Raw genomic sequence first — 19266 nt, 5'->3', positions numbered from 1 at the left:
CCCGACCCCTGCATATAATATGCAATATCCCGTACCAACTGAGTTATGTTCACGGAAATACATTTGATGTTTTAATTAATGATTAAAAAACACGTTATTCAGCTGCAATTTTCAGCGGTTGTGGAATTATGGATACTTTATTGCATGTTCGGCAACCTTTACCTAAATTACCTAATTAATAATCAAATCTCAAAGCTTTTCCACCAAATCTTGTATGGTAGTTGGAGTAGTATATCGTTGCAAGCAAGAAAAGCATCGTAGAGAATTACAGAATTAGTTGGGCTCGGTTAAGTAACTGGTTAGGTTAGGTTAACTAACTGGAAACTGAGAATGAGAATCTATGACAAAGAATACAGCTAGTAAAAATCCTACTTTGACCATGTGGGCACATATTCACACATTTGACTGTCTTTCACTACTTTTTTTTTTTTTTTTTGAAGGAGACTGTCTTTCACTACTATCAAAGTAGTAAGTGCATTCCCGTATTGTAGGAAAAATAAAATTAACTACAGTTATTTATGTCTTTGTCTAACAAGTAAACCAGCTATAAATTGGACTCAGATGGTTTATGAGCTTTATAAATGATAAATTGTTCAAGAAAATCTTAATTTTATTTTGGGAAATGTTAACTTGTGTCTTTAGGGCATAAGTTAAGGAACCAAATATAGAAGGTTTTTCTTGGAACTTGTGCATTCAATGTCTTAAAAGTTGCAAAAGTTATACTTTCAATACAAAATTTATTTTTAATTTCCATTTTAAACTCCTTAACTTATGCCCTAAGGGCACAAGTTAACATGACCTTTTTATTTTTAGTTGATACAATTTTGGTCAGACTTTATTTATATTTCAATTAAACTTTGGATTACCATAAATTTTCATCCAAAGATTTTTAAAAGAATATTTCAGTTTGCAAATGTACAGTAAAAAAATTTTAACTTTCTTCTCTTTCAAAAAAGAAACTTAATTTTCTTCGTGATATAGTGATACTATTTGATGTTCACGTGAATCTCTGAGGTGAAATTTAAAATGTTTGGAGCTTGGAGTGTGCTTTGACTAAATTAGTATGTTGCATGTCAGTGTCTTTTTGTGAATTGCGTGGAGTGAAATTTTGTCCTCCCTGTGAAACTGAAAACTCAGAGAGACTACTGACTTGCATTTTAGAGAGTCCCACTCAGTGGAATGTTATGTGATATGTGGTGTCATGGTGTGGTTAACGGTTATTACTCCCTCCGTCCCATATTGCTTGACACAGTTGACTCTGACATATATATCAATGCATATTTTTTATCTTTAATTCTCTATCAGAAAAAATTATAAAAATTTAATATTTTAAAAATACTCATAGAGACGAATCCAACAACATCTTACATGTTAATGTTTATCTTTGTATATTAATAAAAAAATACGGTCAAAGTATGTCAAGTCAATATTGTACATTGTCAAATACATCATGCATGGTGGGAAGGAGGGAGTACTCCCTCTGGTCACTATTATAAGCAAATTTCTACTTTTTAGATTCATTCAATAAATGATGTATATGATCTACAATATAGACCACATACATCATTTATTAATGAACCTAAAAAGTCAAAATTTACTTATAATAGTGACCGGAGGGAGTACTTCTTTAATTTGAAATTTTGAATGCATGGTCAAGGTTGCCAAAACAAATCTCTGTGGAAAACTTTTTGGTCGCTTTAGTGCTCTTGGGTTGAGTCACCACAATATATGATTATCAGATTTTCACTTTTTAACGACATCCCACATGGGATTGGAAAGTTGTGTGCTAATGGACTCTTTATAAAATGAGCTGTGTTATTGAAACAATTATTTGCGGAACAACCATGTACTCCATCCGGTCTTAAATGTAAAAAAAAATTCACTTTTTTGATTCATTCAATAAATGATGTATGTGGTCTATAATAAAGACCACATACATCATTTATTGAATGAATTTAAAAAGTGAAAAATTTCTTACATTTAAGACCGAAAGGAGTATTTAGTAAGAAAATTGGATAATGACACGAAAACTAAAGTAATAGAAAGAGAAAGTAAAAACATAAGATGAATATGAAAAAAAATTATAAAAGTTGTTAAAAAACGGTTGTACAACTATCGTTACTCTAATAAAAAATAAGTTTATTTTCAACCTTGGGGGCAATGTTGTGAGCAATATGCTCACTTAAATATTCCCTTAACTAGATGATTTAATGCTCCTTTAAATATCAATAACATTTTTTATAACATGATAAACATTAATGGGTAATAAAGTCATTTTCCTCATCCATGACGAGTTTGAGGATGAGTTCGGGGTGGATATATTAGGGATGACAAAATGGATTGGACCCGTCGGGTTGGCCCATTTAATCCGCCATTTTTAGCGGAGTGGTTGAGATTTTGAACCCGCCACAAGTAGGGTGCCCGCTCCGCCTAACCCGCTAAAAAACGGGGTGATGGCGAGGAGGGGCGTGTTGGCCCATTGGGTTGATATGTTAAAAAGAAACTCTTTTTTTCACTTCTTTTTATTTATATGTCACAATAAATTTTTCAATTTTCACCTCCATATATTGGGGAAAAAATTCAATTAATTCTATCACTTTTGTTTTATGATTTTAGCCTTATGTTTTTAACAATTAGTTAATTTATAACTCATGGAGTTTTTATTTTCAATGTCTTATTGATTTATTATAGAATTTTAGAAGATGCAATTTATATGTTTGAATAATTATTTTTATATTTTTAGTGGAATCATTAGTTATATATTTAGATTTATTTAAATTGGCTTTAAATTTATATATTTTTACATTGTTTATGTGAAGATTTTAATTAATAATTTAAAAAAAAAACATTGACGGGTCAACCCGCCAGTCCGCCATAAAACGGGGCGGGGTGAGATTTTCAACCCTATTTTTTTAGTTGGCCCGCCCCGCTTCGCCTCTTTTTAGACGGGTTATTGACGGAGCGGGTTAGCCCTTTTTGCCATCCCTAGGATACATATATCCCCGTTACCCATCACGTACTCGTGTTTTGAACTCAGAGAAAACTCAAACTAATATCCAGACCTAGTAAGAGCAGAGAAAACCCGTCAAACCGATGTGGGTTCGAACGGGTAACCACAGATACGAGTTTTGTTGTCATACGTACATGCATAGATGAAAGTTGAAATAAGAACCTCCACCTTGAAATTTTGGGCTTAAAAGAGGGAATAAAAGTAACCGTTATCACTCTTCCATGATTCATGTTCTTGGTCACTCAAACAAACTTCCTATTCTTCGCCATGTTTCGCTGATATCCCCCGCATATGGTTATATAAAAGTTAACGTGGATGGTTCCTCATCTGGTAACCCAGACAATGCAGGTTTCGGCGGCCTTTTAAGAAATCATTATGGGGGGTTGGATTCAAGGTTTTTCTGGTTCCACTGGTAGTAGAGTGTCTAATTTGTTTGCTGAATTCTTGAGAATTTTGCGAGTTCAACTAGCTTGGGACCTTGGTTATCGATCTATTACTTTGGAATCTGATACCCACGCGTCTTTGAATTTTATTGTTGATGCCCATCATAATGAATTTCATCTCCATGCGACTACTCTTTCACTTATTAGAAAGCTTTATGCTCTTCCTTGGTTGGTTTCCTTTACCCACACCTTGAGGGAAGGCAACGAATGTGGCGATTGACTAAGTAAATATGGGGTTGTCACCATTGACACTTTAGACTTTAGATATATGAACCTCTCCTTCTACGCAGTTAAATTCTACCTTGTTTGTTGACTCTATGAAGTTTTCAAACACCTAGTTTCTTAATTTTTTTTCTTCTTTTTTTCTGATAAATTTTTTCCTCTTCTGGATTTCGTTATTTTAGGGTGATATTACAAAGTTGTTTCAACAATTTAACGTTAAAAAAGTCAATTTTAATTTCAAAGATATGCTAAAAACATTTTGCCGAGAATCGAGGTTCGTATATCACTTTCAACATAAAATTTCAAAAATAGCTTAACGCTTTTGATAAGCAGATCTTATTCACAGAATCAAATTCCAGCTGTCCAAAGATTATACTAGTAACTACTGGTAGCCAGGGGCGGTGCCACGTAGTGCTGAGGGGATGCACCTGCCAACCCTCAAAATTTATTTTTTTCACATATATCCCTATGCTTTTTGCATCTTGAACCTCCTCATATTTTTTTTTTGCACCAGCTGCCAAAGACCCAAACTCTCACTTCACTCATTTACACATTTCAACTTCTCTCCAAACTCCTCTCAAAAAAAAAAACTTCTCTCTAAACTATCCTCTCTTCGCTTAGGAAACCCTTCTTCCTCCACTACCACCACTCTCATCAACTCCGGTGGCCGAACCACCACCAAACTCCGTCGCGCCACCACCTATCCCATTCCATCCTCACTTTCGCGACCTACATCTACAGACTACAGTCACGTTTGTGTTCTCTTTCTCCATCTCAAAAACCTGTTGCAGCAAATCACCACGGGCTCCACCCTATTTCGCCGTTCTCCGCCATCGTGCAACCACAAAAGGACATTCAGAAACCTTCAAAACACTGAATTACCAAGGTAATCAATTAAAAATCTTTGGTTTAGGGTTTTGAAATTTGGGATTTTTTGACATAGCTTCAATTGTGATAAATTGGTTGATTGAATGTGCAATTGAGGGTCCTAATGATATGTTTGTGTTGTTAAATTGATTGGAGAATTGTTTTAAAGGGACAATCTGACACTCAATCTTGCTTATGAGGTGAAGAGGAAAAAGTTGCTAGCTATTAGTTCTGTCTGAATTTTTTTTTTTTCATGTTGAAAATTTGCAGGGGATAACATGTTGTTGTTCTTAGTGTAAAAATTGAGGATCAAGATGCCTTTGAAAGCGATTTCTTTCAATTGAAACCTTACTACAATGCACAATATATGTTTCTAATCTCTTACAAGTACATAATATGTGTTTCTAATCTCAGAATGTTGAAACTGGAACTAAAACAATAGACATGTCCTGAATCCTGATCACTTAACAATTGCCTTATAGTATATTACCTTGTAGTATATGCCAAGAAACGTGGAAGTATTTATCTATAAAAGACTGTGATTCAATATCCAACTCATTTGCTTTCTTGTTGAGCTATTGTAATTTATGATAAGAAAAGAGTAGTAAAACATTGTTTTACTCTAATGGGGATGGATAGTAAGAAAGGAGTAGCAGCACTAGGTGAAAATGTTTTACTCTTTCATTCAATAAGTTTGTTATTGTGTTGGTTGTTGTAGAAGTTATGGAGAATTTTTTTAAAAGACAAAAATCATCCCATGAGCAAGGATCTAGTTCTCAACATGTTTCATGTAAATTGTAAAATCATCCCATGCCAAACCTAATCAACATAATTTTCCTCAAAGAATGGATGAAGTTTTTTTGAGTACATTGTAAATTGAATACAATGTAATTTTTTGGATATAAATATTATTATATTATTATAAATTAAAGTTTAAAATTTTGAACCTCCTGACCCAGGGTCCTGGAGACGCCACTGCTGGTAGCTACGTAGAAAAACACATAACCGATAGACAAAACACACACATATGGGCATGAATAGTTTTGGTAGGGTGTTTCATAAATGCAGAGGAAAATCTTCTCTGATTTTAGATATCTCTTTTAAATGCAAAGAATTATAAATTAATGGAAGTATATGTACTTTAAGCCAAAAAATTATAGCAAGAATTTTCAACGGAAGTACTATGACTCAAAAAATGTCATATACCATGTGCTCACTTGCTCTGTGGCATTAATATCTCTGCTGTGCAATTTGATGTTATAGTCGTTGACAGTAACAAGACATTCCAATACATAGAAGAGACCGGCAACGGCAACACAGTGGTTGGGGCTATTGTGTTTAATAGCCGCGAACCTATGATGTTTGTAATGCCTAGATAAAATTGAAGGACATAGCTACTCTAAATTGAACTCAACTATTCATTTTAAAGCAAATTTGTGTTGGTTTGATTGTATTGACCTGAGATAGAGAATGTGTTTCTGCTTAAAGTTTCACTTTCGGTGTCAATTTGAATAGACTGATTTGGCTCTTCAATAAAAAAAATTAATATAAGATGAAGTATTTAGTGTTTACGACTTAAAAGGATAAAAATTGAAGATCATGTCCTATTTATACGGTTTAAATATTCCGAATCCATAACATAAACAATGGAGAAATAATAAATCATCAAGTTCAAGCTTAATGGTTGAAATAAAAATGAACTCCCGGTGTTTTATGTGATATAAAAATACTACTCAAGTTAAAAGAATTTTTTTATCCGACAATTGTAAGGCCAAAGATGTCGTATGAAATAAAATGTTACAACGAGAATGAACTAACATTTGAATAAAGTAAGTGTAATTTGAATGAACGTGTTGTATTAGATGTGTAGTAAGATTAAACATGTTATGATTAAAAATTCTGCTCTAATTTTAAAAATTGAGCTATAATAAAAACACGCACAAAGAAGTGAAAAGGTTCTCTCAAAAAAAAGTGAAAAGGTAAAAAAGAGACTTTTTTTTTTGAAGGAAGAGACATTTTTTATTTAAATAATAACAAAGACTTATAAATATGTGAGGCTTATCTCATAAAAAAGACTTATAAAAATTGACATGGAATTATTAATCAACAATTTAAAATAAAATAAAATCTACCCTCATTGCCGCATATTTGGTATCTTTTAAGATTATGCCCACTTTTTAAGATTTTTTTCATTATAATCACTAGCGAAAAGACGGACACATAAGTTTGAAAATTATGAACGGTGTTTTTTTTATGAAATTTTGATTTTAATTAAAACTAAATATATAAATGTTTGTTGCTTTTAAGTTATAACAAACTAAACTAACCATGATTATCTATTTTAATGACACCAACAATATAAAAAAATATAATCTAATTTTTTCTTAACGACGCCAACAACAATCTTTATTATAGAAAAAATTGTTTAAAGATATAATTGGGATAGTGAAAAGTAAGTATAAATATATTGATATAGTTTGTTATATTTTTTAAATGATAAAAAAAAATCACATGTATTATTTGTATTGAAAATTGAAGATATATTTTGAAAGAGAAAAAATCAGCCTAAAAGAACCAAAATGATTTATTTTCTTTATATATACCCCCTCCATTTCAAAATGAGTGTTGTTTTAGGTGTTTACACACATATTAAGAAATGCGACGATTAAAAGAAAAAGAATGATTATTTTACCAAATTATCCTTATTACTATTAGTTAGTTTCAAAAGTAATACTTTGGAAGTAGTGTGCATAGTATTAATTGGAGGGTCCAATTGAAAAGAAAAATTATTATTGCATTGGAAACTGAAAGTGACATTCATTTGAAATAAATTTTTTGGTTAAAGCGACACTCATTTTGAAACGGAAGGAGTAGTATGGATATAAATATCATATACTAATACTACGTTATTTAAAATATATCTTAGTATCAATTTTTAATTAAAAAAATGATAAAAGGATCAATATTATCAAATTTGAAAATAGAAGGATGAAATCTATGAAATGGTGAAAATAAAGGGCGGGAATAAGAAGGAGTAGCAAATGGTTTGTTTGATGCTTGGATAGTAGCACTTGCATGTGACCCCGGAGCCACGGAAGGTTAGTAACCTGTGTGCCTGCCCCACATGGATTTTGGAGATTTTCCCGCTCCCAAGTTACCACTGAACCAGAACCACACATTTTCTGCCACAAAACAGCTTTTATGCAACACACATCTAAAGGAAGGAATTAGATCCTCTCACATTGAATTGAATTGAATTCAACCTAAAGGTCATGTGGGATTCAGTAGATTTCACGGTTACTTCTTTAATACATGTACACTACCGTCTACTCTCAAATAAATAAGCAAAAATATTGGATGGTTTTTAATACATGTTTAATCACTACCTCAAATAATTAATGTTCATTTGAAAACTACAAATGAATAAGAAAAAAAATTACTCAAACACGACAAATAAAAACGAAACGAGCGATAATTTCTTATGTCTAAACCAGTATTTTATGCAACTACATAAACTAATTCCTCGAATTTTATGAGACAAGTTTTCACTAACATTTTTAAAAATATAGTTATTAGTTTGAGTACTTCTTTACTGTGTGATTTATAAATATCTCTGTCAATGTTTATCAATATGGATACTTATTTAGAGGATAATTTATAAGTATCTTTGTTAACGTTTTTTGAATTTTGAAGTCCGCTCTAACGCTAACAAACATCCATAGCTCTACTCTAACCAGTAAAGTGTGCGATTTTGAAGAATAATTATTTTCTTTTGCATATGACACACAATATACAAATCCAAACCAATTATTTGAAATTTGAAATGCTTTAACTAACCACCTCTACTCTAACCTGTATATTTTGGTCCAAGGTTCAAACAGTTGAAAAGAGTTAGTTAAAATTGTTAGAGTGGTCCCATGCTATTCTCCCCAAACCACTCTTCTTCAAGGTCTATAAATTAAGTGGCACTCCCACCAACACTCTTCACTTCACACATCAAACTAATTGCTTTTGTCTCTGTCTCGCTTCAACTTCTTCCTTTGACTATCAAAGTAATTTCCTTTTTCACATTGCTCCTTCATCTGAATGCTAAAGTTCACATCTTTATCTTTAGCCAAATTTATGTACTAAAATGTGTTACAAGGAAAAATGTCTCATTGTTTTGTTTTGTACATTGAAACAGGAAATGGCTTTCATTGGCTTGGTTTTGGTGTGTTCTCTTACCATGTTCTCCTCTGTTTATGCTTATGGTGGAGGATGGACTAATGCACATGCTACCTTCTATGGAGGAAGTGATGCATCAGGAACAATGGGTATGCACCATTTTTTCAATAAAAACCACTACTTGAAATAAAGTTTTGATTTTTATGCTTCTTTGTAAAAAAAAAAAAAACCAGATCTTGAAGCAAAAAACAAGTAACCCATTTCACTGATTTTGTTGTTTTTTGTGTAGGTGGGGCTTGTGGATATGGTAACCTATACAGTCAAGGGTATGGAACAAACACTGCTGCTTTGAGTACAGCACTTTTCAACAATGGCTTAAGCTGTGGCTCTTGCTATGAAATTAGGTGTGCTAATGACCATAGATGGTGCCTTCCTGGTTCCATTGTGGTTACTGCCACAAATTTCTGTCCTCCAAACAATGCCTTACCAAACAATCAAGGTGGTTGGTGTAACCCTCCTCTCCAACATTTTGATCTTGCTCAACCTGTTTTTCTTCGTATTGCTCAATACAAAGCTGGAATTGTTCCTGTAGATTTTAGAAGGTAGGTTGCTTTTACCAAGCATCTACATTTTTTATATAAATTTTCAATATTTTTGCATTTGGTATAAACTAATTTGTGTTTTTATTGTGTTGGTTTTGTGTAGGGTGTCATGTAGGAGAAAGGGAGGTATAAGGTTCACTATTAATGGACATTCTTACTTCAACTTAGTTCTCATCACAAACGTTGGTGGTGCTGGAGATGTACATGCTGCATCCATCAAAGGGTCAAAAACTGGTTGGATATCTATGTCAAGAAACTGGGGACAAAACTGGCAAAGTAACAATTATCTCAATGGTCAAAGTTTGTCTTTTAAGGTTACAACTAGTGATGGTCGTACTGTTGTTTCCAATAATGTTGCTCCAGCTGGATGGTCTTTTGGTCAAACCTACACTGGTGCTCAAATCCTCTAGAGCATATGGTCAAATTCCAGTTTCAAGTTTAGAAATACTACTACACATTTTAAGTATTGTAGTAAAGATTTGTAGTTTAGTACCTCAATAGTATACTAGGATATTAAATAGTATGCTGCTAGGGAAAATGGGTTTGTTTTTGGTTGTTTTAGAGGCCAATGAAGGGCATATTTTAAAATGGCCCTTCAATTCATGGCTCTTTGGTTATTGTGGTGTTTTGGTTTTTGTACTTTTGAGATGTTTTTTGACCATTCTGCTGCTCTGCTAATATAAATGTTAGCAGAAGGGAACTTTTTCTTTATATCTTTGTGGTTGAACTGCTAAATTGGAGGAGGTGGAAATGGATACCACCCGCTATATTTAGTATTAGGGTAGTATCCTTTTAGTTTTTCATTTTGGGAGTGTTTGCTTGCTAATCCTTGTAATCAGCCTTGGCTGGGTAAGGTATGTTTTGGTTGTATTGGGGAGTGAATTTGTAAAGCTTCTTAATGAAATTTAAGTAATATTTACTAGTATTACTTGTTTGTGCCTTTTCCGTATACTATGGTTGATTTTTTTTGAATTGCTGTATACTATGGTTGATGTTACTGTTATAATCCCATCTGTATTGTTTGGAGAAAAATTGATGAAAGTTTCATTTTGTGTTTTCTGCTGATTAAAAAACAAAGCTTTGCAATATCTTAGAGAATGATTCTTATGACTTGGGAAGTTGGGTCACACATGAAGTTGAAACGTAAATTTGGGCACGCATTTTGGATCTGGTATCAAATTAAAGGCCTAGTTGGATGAAGTTTCCCTAGGAAGTTTTCTCAAGTCAACCATCTAAGACAACCTAAAACAAATGACTAGTAAAGAACAATTAGGAAGGATTAATATATATATTTAGAGTTTGTTTTTGGTAGAAATAATATATTTAAAGAGTAAATCACACAAATGTTTGTGGGATCTAAGAAGCCCAATGTTTGTGTCCTGTGTAACAAATTAGAATGCATGGAGTATAGATACATGAAAGGATTATCATTAATCTCTTAAGTCTTAGTTAGAACTCAAGTTAACTTCTGAATTAATTCAATAATCAGTAAGATACTGGATAAAAAAATATAGGTGAATTATGTTTTGTATCAAAGCACTATACAACAGTATAGTTTCATGGCTTTATTAGCTTGTACAATAATACTGCACTATATCTTAAACTTCTATTCTACTCTTACCATGCCATACATCAAAGGGGCAATCACAAGAAAATTGGATGTGTGGCGGGTTATTCTCTGTCAAAATTCAGCCAGGTCCATTGTAAGTGGCACCATGTACAATTTAACTAGCACACCTTATTCCCAAGAATATACAGAATGAGTTTGAACAGAAAGAAATAAAAATATAAATATAAAAGTCCATGGGACTATGAAATTCTAATTTGTAGTTATGTGATAATATTAATAGTAACATTCACAGTTTCGCACCCTAGCATATGTTTGGAACTACGATGGGATAAGGCCTGGACGCACATTTTTCTGAAGCAACAAATAGTAGCGTCTTGTTTCCTGCAGTGAAATAAGGCCAGACATGCAGCTGCGGTGGATAGAAGCTAAACCAAACACATGCCTAGACAAGGAGAAGCAGAAAAAACCAAATTGAACCTATTACTGGTAATTAATTATTAGGATCTAATATAACATTATTCTCCCTCGTCTTAACTCAGCTCAATCAGTGAATGAATGGCGTCAAGTCAAGTGCACTTATAAGAAAACCGTGGTGAATCAATTGGGTTGCTGCACTTATAAAATAGAAGTTAATAAGAAAAAGTGAAGTATCAAGTCAAGTGCCAGAGGCACAATCTAACTCAAAGTTGAAGCTGGTAAACATTAGAATAGGGAGGCCTAAATATGTAAATCTATTTAGCCTGACACTTCATATTGAAGACGTTCCTGATGTTCAATGACTCAATAAGCAACCACTTCCCAATTGTACCTCAGACACACCCTTATGCTACAAAACCCTCAAGCAGCACCTCTCATTCCTTCCTCAAATTCCTGATTACGCTTCCCCTGTGACACCTATGCAAGCTAAAGGACACGATCACCACTAATCCAATTCGTATTTGAACCTTGTGGATTTTGTTCTTAACCAGTTCCAATATAGTAATCTGACTTGATCTACAATCTTATCAGTAGAGACCTTTTTGTCCTGAATTATTTTAGCATTTCTCGACTTCCAAATGCTCCATAAGCAAGTAAACGATATTGATCCTAATTCCAATTCAATCCCTTTATTCCCGCATATTAATCCAACAAAAGAATTAAATGGACCTTGCTGATATTATGATACACTACTGGGTACCGACACACCCAACCAGTTAGCAACACTAGTCAAGATTTAGGAGAAAAATGCGCATTCAAAAAATAAACGGGATACTATCTCATGCTCTCCACACCCTAAAGCACACTTCCCGGCATTAACACTAAGAATTCCTCTTCTACACATGTTGTCTTTTGTCGGAATTCAATACATAGTATTGGGCGTGAGGAGGTGTATTAAAAAACCTAAGGCCCACATTGAAAGAGATAATGTCTGAATTTATTTTAGAAAGAAAGACATTCCTCGTCTTACAAGCTGATTTAGTTAGGATAAGTTAGATAGATATAAAATTCTAATAGACACTACAATATATTTATCTTGCATCCACAAATAGCTATGTGACCAAACTCTTGTGATTATCCAAGAACAAGTGAAGCATTGAACTTGAGTATTTTAAAAAACTACTCACTTAAAGTAAAGAGAAACAAGTTTGAATCCTCTTGTAAAACTATGTTTTGGTTGTCACCAATAGCAATACATAATAGAGGTTGGAGATGCTTGTCTGCATTCATTCGAAGGGAATATTTACTTCATTGAACTGAAATATAAACATGTTTTAGTCATGTCTCTAGTGTCTGTCTACACTATAATAAACAGTTTTAGAAAAGAATCTCAATTACCACTTAAAGAATTTTTGGCCTGATTAGTGCATTGTAGCGACACAAGTTGTTGGTTGTTTTTATAGTTTCCACAGTGTGCAAAATGTTAGACATTAGATAGAGTCAACGGTTTAAACAATGCAATTTTGAGGATAGAATATATAGCTTCCTAAAATGTATTTACTCCCAAACAACTTGTGTTCCACATCATTGTTGTCATATTAATCATTGTTGAGATGTTCATTTACCATTGTTGAGAAATATTTTTACTCCCAAACAACTTGTGTTCCACATCATTGTCATATTAATCAAAACTCAATTATGAATGAGAATTGTAACAAAATCATCCAACAATAGTAACATGCATTACTAACATTTATATTTTATATTTTATAGACCCTTTAACAATGTACGAGGGAAAGTGGTGAGTTTACTGAAATGATGAAATTGAATGTGTAACTAAAATTTTTCACAATACAACCGGATAGAATGTGGGAGTTTTCTTTGTTATTGTTTTTTTGACAATTGAATGTGGGAGTCAATAATAGGTTGTTTGACAAAGAAAATGGCAATGTAGGTGATTGTACCTGATCAGAAGGATGACGTCTTGCATGGTTGTTCTTGACGTTTGTGAGCTCTGGAACAACTGAGGGTGTGTACTTGTAGACACTCTGACGCTCAAGTCAGTAAAAGAGCAAAATGAGGGTTTAGGGTCGAATAGAATCGTATCTTTGGGGACTGTGGGAAGTCTCATTATATAGTGTGAAGTGCAGGAGCCGTTGTAAACACCTTGATACTCGATGGTTACAGAATCGCGGAGATCGTAACCAACAAGGCGACATTTGCGACACGTGGGGAGTGCACATTACCATTCGGTTTGAAAGGGTCTCCTGAGGTGCTACGAGCACCCCCTCACAGGGAGGGGTGTACAAGAAGTAATTGATCTAAATGCGATATTAGGCCTGTTTGGTTTGTGTCTTAGAGCATTTGCTCGGTTCAAAACAGTAGGATTCGAGAGAGAAATAGTACTTATATATATAGCTCATGTTAGCGTAAGAATCTGGAGGTGAGAAACTTTAGAGATTTCATTACATTTCATATACACCAACAATAATTACAAAACAATATAACTATTGAGTGAAAAATTGTACCCAAAAATAAAACATTTAAAATAATAGTATAACCATCACCATTATTTTTCTTGACTCTGCGAATTGTTTTATCTATGCCTTCTAAACCTCAACATTTTCGAATCATGCAAAACTTCTTAAAACTTTGAAATAGGATTCAAGGGAATCCCACCTTTACGCGTTTGAAAATACCGATAGTCGATGTTCTTAATGAGATGAATGAATTTCAATGAGAGGAGATCAATCCTAAAAGTTTATTTTGTGTACTATTTTGCAATGAAAAGGTAAACCTACTCTTTTGAGAGGGTATGCATACCCTATTGATGTAGTGGTAAATTTCACAAGTTGCATGCTAACAAATGCTTCTAGGGTACTCATTAAAGATTAAAAAAAGAAAATAATTGTTGAATTTTATTCAGACAAATTGATTTTTAATATTTCAAGAGGTTGAATATACAATTGACAAAATAAAGTTTCTACTTTGAGCTTTTTAACAAATATCTTAAGAAGGTCGAATGACACTTGTTAACATTTCTCATTTCACAAACTACCCGTAAAATGTGTATTTGCATATGTGTTGGTCTATTCAGAAGTTTATTTAATCTCAGAAGTACATGACCAAATCTCTACAACATCTATCCAAAAACAAACAAAATCATCTTCCGTTCCATGAAGAAACACAATTTTTGTCCTTTGCACTGCTACATTCCTTCTGCTGTACATTACCCCATTTCTATCACTTCCATTTGTACATGTTTTGTTTAACTTGAACTTCGATCTTAAGATTTTCTCTATTTGCTGTCGCAAGTTTGATCCCATATCACATTTTGCATGTAATCAATATGAGCTCTTAGAGTGTTAGGGCCGACCCAATGTATTAAGAGGCACGAGACAAAAAATTTAATGAGACCTTCTAAAATAATTCTTTTTATCAAGATACTTATAAAAAAATCATTGATATAAATAATTTTGTGGAGTTTAAAACTTGAACCCACGTCAAGGGTATCTAAGACCCATTCAATAACTAAAATAAATTTTTGGAGGCCAATTTTTATCAAAAAAAATTAGGTCTAAAACCATTGTTTGAGTTGCTTTGCTCTTGAGCCGGTATTGTAGAGTGTTGTCCACATTCATTTGAGGTGAGAATTGTCACTTCGAACTCCTTGGTAATTTTTTTTTTACTAGGTAAGGCTTGTAAGTCGTATATACTCAAAAGCAATAATAGCTTTTGGAGATACTTTGTCTTTGCAGTATATGTTATGTTTGAACAATAGGTTAGATATGCTTTTGAACATTATGTTGTTGATGAAAGTAGCTTTTTCTTACTGGTTATGGTCTGGTTTAGGGCTTTATGATTTGATTTAGAAAATTTAGTATTGTTGCATTTTGATAGTTTATCTTTGCATATTGTTATGAAATGTATTGAAAAAGTGAAGTTGAATTAGATAATGATATTGATTTAATGGTGTGGAATTGGACATGGATAATTGTGTGAGTATACATAAGACAAAGAAAAACATGAGATATATTGTGAAAAAAATATAACTGATTTGACTAAGGGTGTAAGAATGAAACCAATGATCCGATGAGTATGAAGATACAAACCAATTAAATTTGTTTAAAATTATAAAAAAAAAAAAAAAATTCTCTTTTCTTTTAAAAATGATTGTCTTCAAAAGTTAACCAAAGTATCTTTTCAAAAGTTAATTTGTATAGAGCTTAATAGTGATTTTTTTGTAAAAAATAAATAAAATCACAGACATATCTAAAACATAAGAAATAATTTGTATTGGGCTTTTACTGGGGAGAAAACTTTATGTTATTTTATTGAGAGAGAAAATGCAAAAAGATTGTTGACTAATTTAAACACCAAAAGACAAAAACATGAAAGATTACAACCATTCACTCTTAGAACCATCTAAGTTTGGCCACTAAAGCTTTCTAACTAGTCTTTTTGGGAAGAAATATAAAATTTGCATTACACGAGATGAGAAGACAATTTTCTCATCATCAAAATATTAAAAGTCCCCTAATTTCTCCTGCTGCTAGCTTGTAACTTTCCTCCACTGAAATTGCATTTTGGCTTTGATGTGTAGCTCGTTTCACCTGCAACATTAACACAAATCAATTGAGTTATTTACATCCACATTGTGGATAATGAAATAAAGATGCATGTGTACTCACGGCTTAATGTTGTATATATTGAGTTTTTCATTTTTTTTTTTTTGGCTGAATATATTGATGTAAATGTTCTACTATACTATATGCTATATAGTCAATATTTGTTGCAATGAAGTTTGCTCTTATCACAAAAAAAAAAAAAAAGTTGGCTCTTATGCTAGTTAGCAAAATACTTTTCTTCTGGCCAGTAGTCAAAGGATAAACTTTAGGTTTGTTTACGGGTTTGAGCCCACATTATTGTTCTCCGAAGAAAGGACTAAGGAAGAAAAAAAATGTCATTCATTCAACCTAAACAAAAAGCGTCTATCTTCGTATGACACATCCACGACACTACGGGGCCGCAATAAAACTTTTCATGACAGACACCTTTCTTAAATAAAGATCCATGACTGAAATAAATCCGATGATCATTGACATCAAAGTTTCACATTGATTTCCGTCAACATCGAGACCAAAAAAGAAAACCTAAGTCACTCATTTAGACTTAAACCCTAAACACTAATTTTGAGCACATTATATCGCCGACACAAATCACAAAAGTTCTTCTACATCTACCTCTTTTTTGTCAAAAGAAATGAGCGTGTCTCAAGCGAAATCGTAAAAATGGAGTTTTAATCATATCTTCTAAAGAAACTTTAACTAAATTTATCAATATATATGCTATGTTACGGATTTAAACTGTGAATAATGGTAAGAACACCTTCTCGAACACACACATTCTTACATACTCTCTTCTATTGGTTAAAATTCACATAGATTCCTCCAAATTACTCTACAAGTACTAGTATAATATAAGAAAACAAAACGCACGATAAAATGAGAATTGAATTTGAAACTTACATGGGCTTGGATCATGTAGCTGTTTCCATTATCATTGCACAAGATGTTGGCATGTATGACATCAATCTTATGTTTCTCCATCGCATGAAAAATTGTTGTCAACAAGCCTGGCTTCTTAGTTGTGTATATGCAAAATTGTGCTTCATCTCCGCAAATGTTAAAGGTAACATTTTGAGAAAACCACATTTGTTGAAAAGCTCGTGCATTTGAAGTTACCATCTGCGAGTTCAAACTAAAAGATCTCTGATCAGCTGTGAATGCTTCACTAAATGATTTGAGCTTTTCTTTTTTCTGCTTTTCCAGCTTTTCAAGAGTTTGTTTTAGATATGTTATGTGCTTCACTGCTTCCTCCACAATGGTTACAGAATCTACCTGCCAAAGAAATTAAATACAAAGCATCTTAGTAATTAAATCAATGTTACACCTAGGTGTTGCTATATATACATAATTGTTAGACAATATAAAAATAAATTTTATATGAATAATCGGTTTGAAATAGGAGCGGGACAGATATCAACTCCCTAATCTCAACCTCCTGCCCAAACTTTTTTTTGTTGTATTAATTCGTTGGTTCTTTGTGAAAAGAGACCTTAGTAATTTAAAATTTAGACTGGAGGTAGTCAAAATTATTTTGACCATTGAGAAAAATCCAAGCCCATATTTGAATTTAGTTAAAGCAAAATTTCTCCATCAAAATTGAATCGATTCATGGAGGTATATATAGTTTCAAATATCTTTGCCATGCATGTTGAATGACGTGCAAATTTTTCTTGGATGATATCAGCGGACAGATAAAATTGATTAGAAATAAGTTAAAGTAAACTTGTCCTGCCATGGTACAAAGAATAAAAAATATTTGTTCTCTTCGAATATTGAGAAATTATTTTGAGCATGTATATTGAAAATTTGTTACTTAGAAAATGTAAAAAAAAAAAAAAAAAAAAATTGAAAGGATAAAATTAGGCCAAAACACTCTTCGAGGACTTGGTGCACATTTTATGAAAGGATTAATTAATATGCACAAAATTTTCATTGAAAAATGGTTAACGATAAACTAATTGACCAATCTTAAAAATGAATGTAATCAATTTACCTTGTAAGTAAGATGAGGAATCAAATCTTGAAGGCTATCTAACATGCTCCTCATTTTTTTTCTCCTTTCTCTCTCAGCACGTGCATGTTTTTCATGACTAGAAATGCGACAATTTCTATCTTTCCCCTTATCATTTTTAACATTTAAATTATCACTTTCACTCGCAACCCCTCCCTCACATTGCTTCTTATTCACTAGGGTTTCTTCTTCCATTTCTACATTTTGGCTCATTGATTCAATGTCTAATGGTTCTTTGTTCTCATTTGGTTTATCAGAAATGAAGGGGCCCGATGATTGATTTTCACACATGAAAAACTCATCAATCCATTTATCATCATCTAAAGTCATGGCCATATTGTTTGTGTGTTGTGTGTGAGAGAGACAAAAGAACATGTATTTATATAGAGAAATGCTTAATGTCGCGAGAGGATACATCCCGAGTATTTCACGATTTATTTTCATTGGCTAGTCAAACCTTTGACCTGCCCATGTTTTCCTTGAAATCCGGAATTGCAAGCTTTCCCTTGTTTTGCAAATACAACACTCGTTTCGTTTATATAAAGCAGGAAGCGTTTCTTTGAAACTACTAATAAAAAAATACATAAAATATAAATCAATGATGAGACCGTTGACGAAGCGCCCAAAATATAATCATAAAGTAAATGTCGTTACTTTGCATTCTAATAAATACATTTAAATTACTCATCGCATATAACAAATAGGTCCCAATTCATAGTACTTATCACACATTTTTGTGTTTAATGTAATTATTTATTTTTCATATAATTAATTATTAAAAAAATTTAAAACTAAAAAATAAATTTTGAGTTTCTAATGTGGTTACCGCTTCGTCTATATAGCAAAAAGAATATATAATTAATTTTATTAGGTTTAATTAGATTTTTTGGTCTCACACATTTATTTTAAGCTCCATTTTGGTTTTTATGAATTAAAAGTTTCATTTTCTTCTTCTAGGTATAAGTATTATATCATTTTGATCGATTTTGTCAAATTCTGAATTAACACTATAAGTAAGAATTTAGTACAAGCAGTACAAAAACTAATTGTAGAGAACAAAGGAATAAAAGAAAAGAAAGACGGGGAAGGGGAACACCACAAAAACAAAAGCAAATAACCCAGAACAATGAGGCCGTAAAAAAAAAAAATATTAAAAACTCAACCCATAACCATATGGGGAACGACTTGACATGGAGTCGATGGCTTCTAGCGCCCGGAGGGAGAGAGTGGTTGTGAACCCTATCACTAAACTGAGATGCGGTCGTAGAAGTGTCATGGAGGGGACCTAACTGACGAGTGTGTTTCAGGTTATGGGCCCTACTAGTAACATCT

The 19266-nt window shown here is 32.8% G+C and overlaps 2 protein-coding genes and 1 long non-coding RNA gene across 3 annotated transcripts; 2 read left to right on the top strand and 1 right to left on the bottom strand.

Annotated features, from left to right (window-relative positions):
* The first annotated feature begins 4073 nt into the window (after positions 1-4073).
* On the top strand, positions 4074-5778 carry LOC146931868 (uncharacterized). Its single transcript, XR_015008383.1, has 2 exons — positions 4074-4561; positions 5502-5778. It is a non-coding gene; the product is annotated as an uncharacterized LOC146931868 (long non-coding RNA).
* Positions 5779-8528: 2750 nt separating this feature from the next.
* LOC146931867 (expansin-A10-like) lies at positions 8529-10236 on the top strand. The gene is made up of 4 exons (XM_085703442.1): positions 8529-8594; positions 8726-8855; positions 8996-9308; positions 9412-10236. Exons 2-4 carry the CDS (start codon positions 8729-8731, stop codon positions 9716-9718), a joined length of 747 nt encoding a protein of 248 aa, XP_085559568.1. The 5' UTR covers positions 8529-8594; positions 8726-8728; the 3' UTR covers positions 9719-10236.
* A 5388-nt stretch (positions 10237-15624) lies between these two features.
* LOC146931866 (uncharacterized) lies at positions 15625-18270 on the bottom strand. The gene is made up of 3 exons (XM_085708348.1): positions 17917-18270; positions 16824-17195; positions 15625-15908 (listed from the first exon to the last, which is right to left on the bottom strand). The coding sequence occupies exons 1-3, from the start codon at positions 18268-18270 to the stop codon at positions 15813-15815; spliced, it is 822 nt and encodes a 273-aa protein (XP_085564474.1). The 3' UTR covers positions 15625-15812.
* Between the last annotated feature and the right edge of the window lie 996 nt (positions 18271-19266).

The sequence above is a fragment of the Medicago sativa genome, chromosome 4, assembly GCF_051527215.1.
Source record: "Medicago sativa cultivar Bolivia chromosome 4, Bolivia_mono, whole genome shotgun sequence".
In the NCBI taxonomy this organism is placed as follows: domain Eukaryota; kingdom Viridiplantae; phylum Streptophyta; class Magnoliopsida; order Fabales; family Fabaceae; genus Medicago; species Medicago sativa.
Note: the sequence above shows the minus strand (reverse complement) of the source record. Positions and strands in the feature narration are given on the sequence as shown.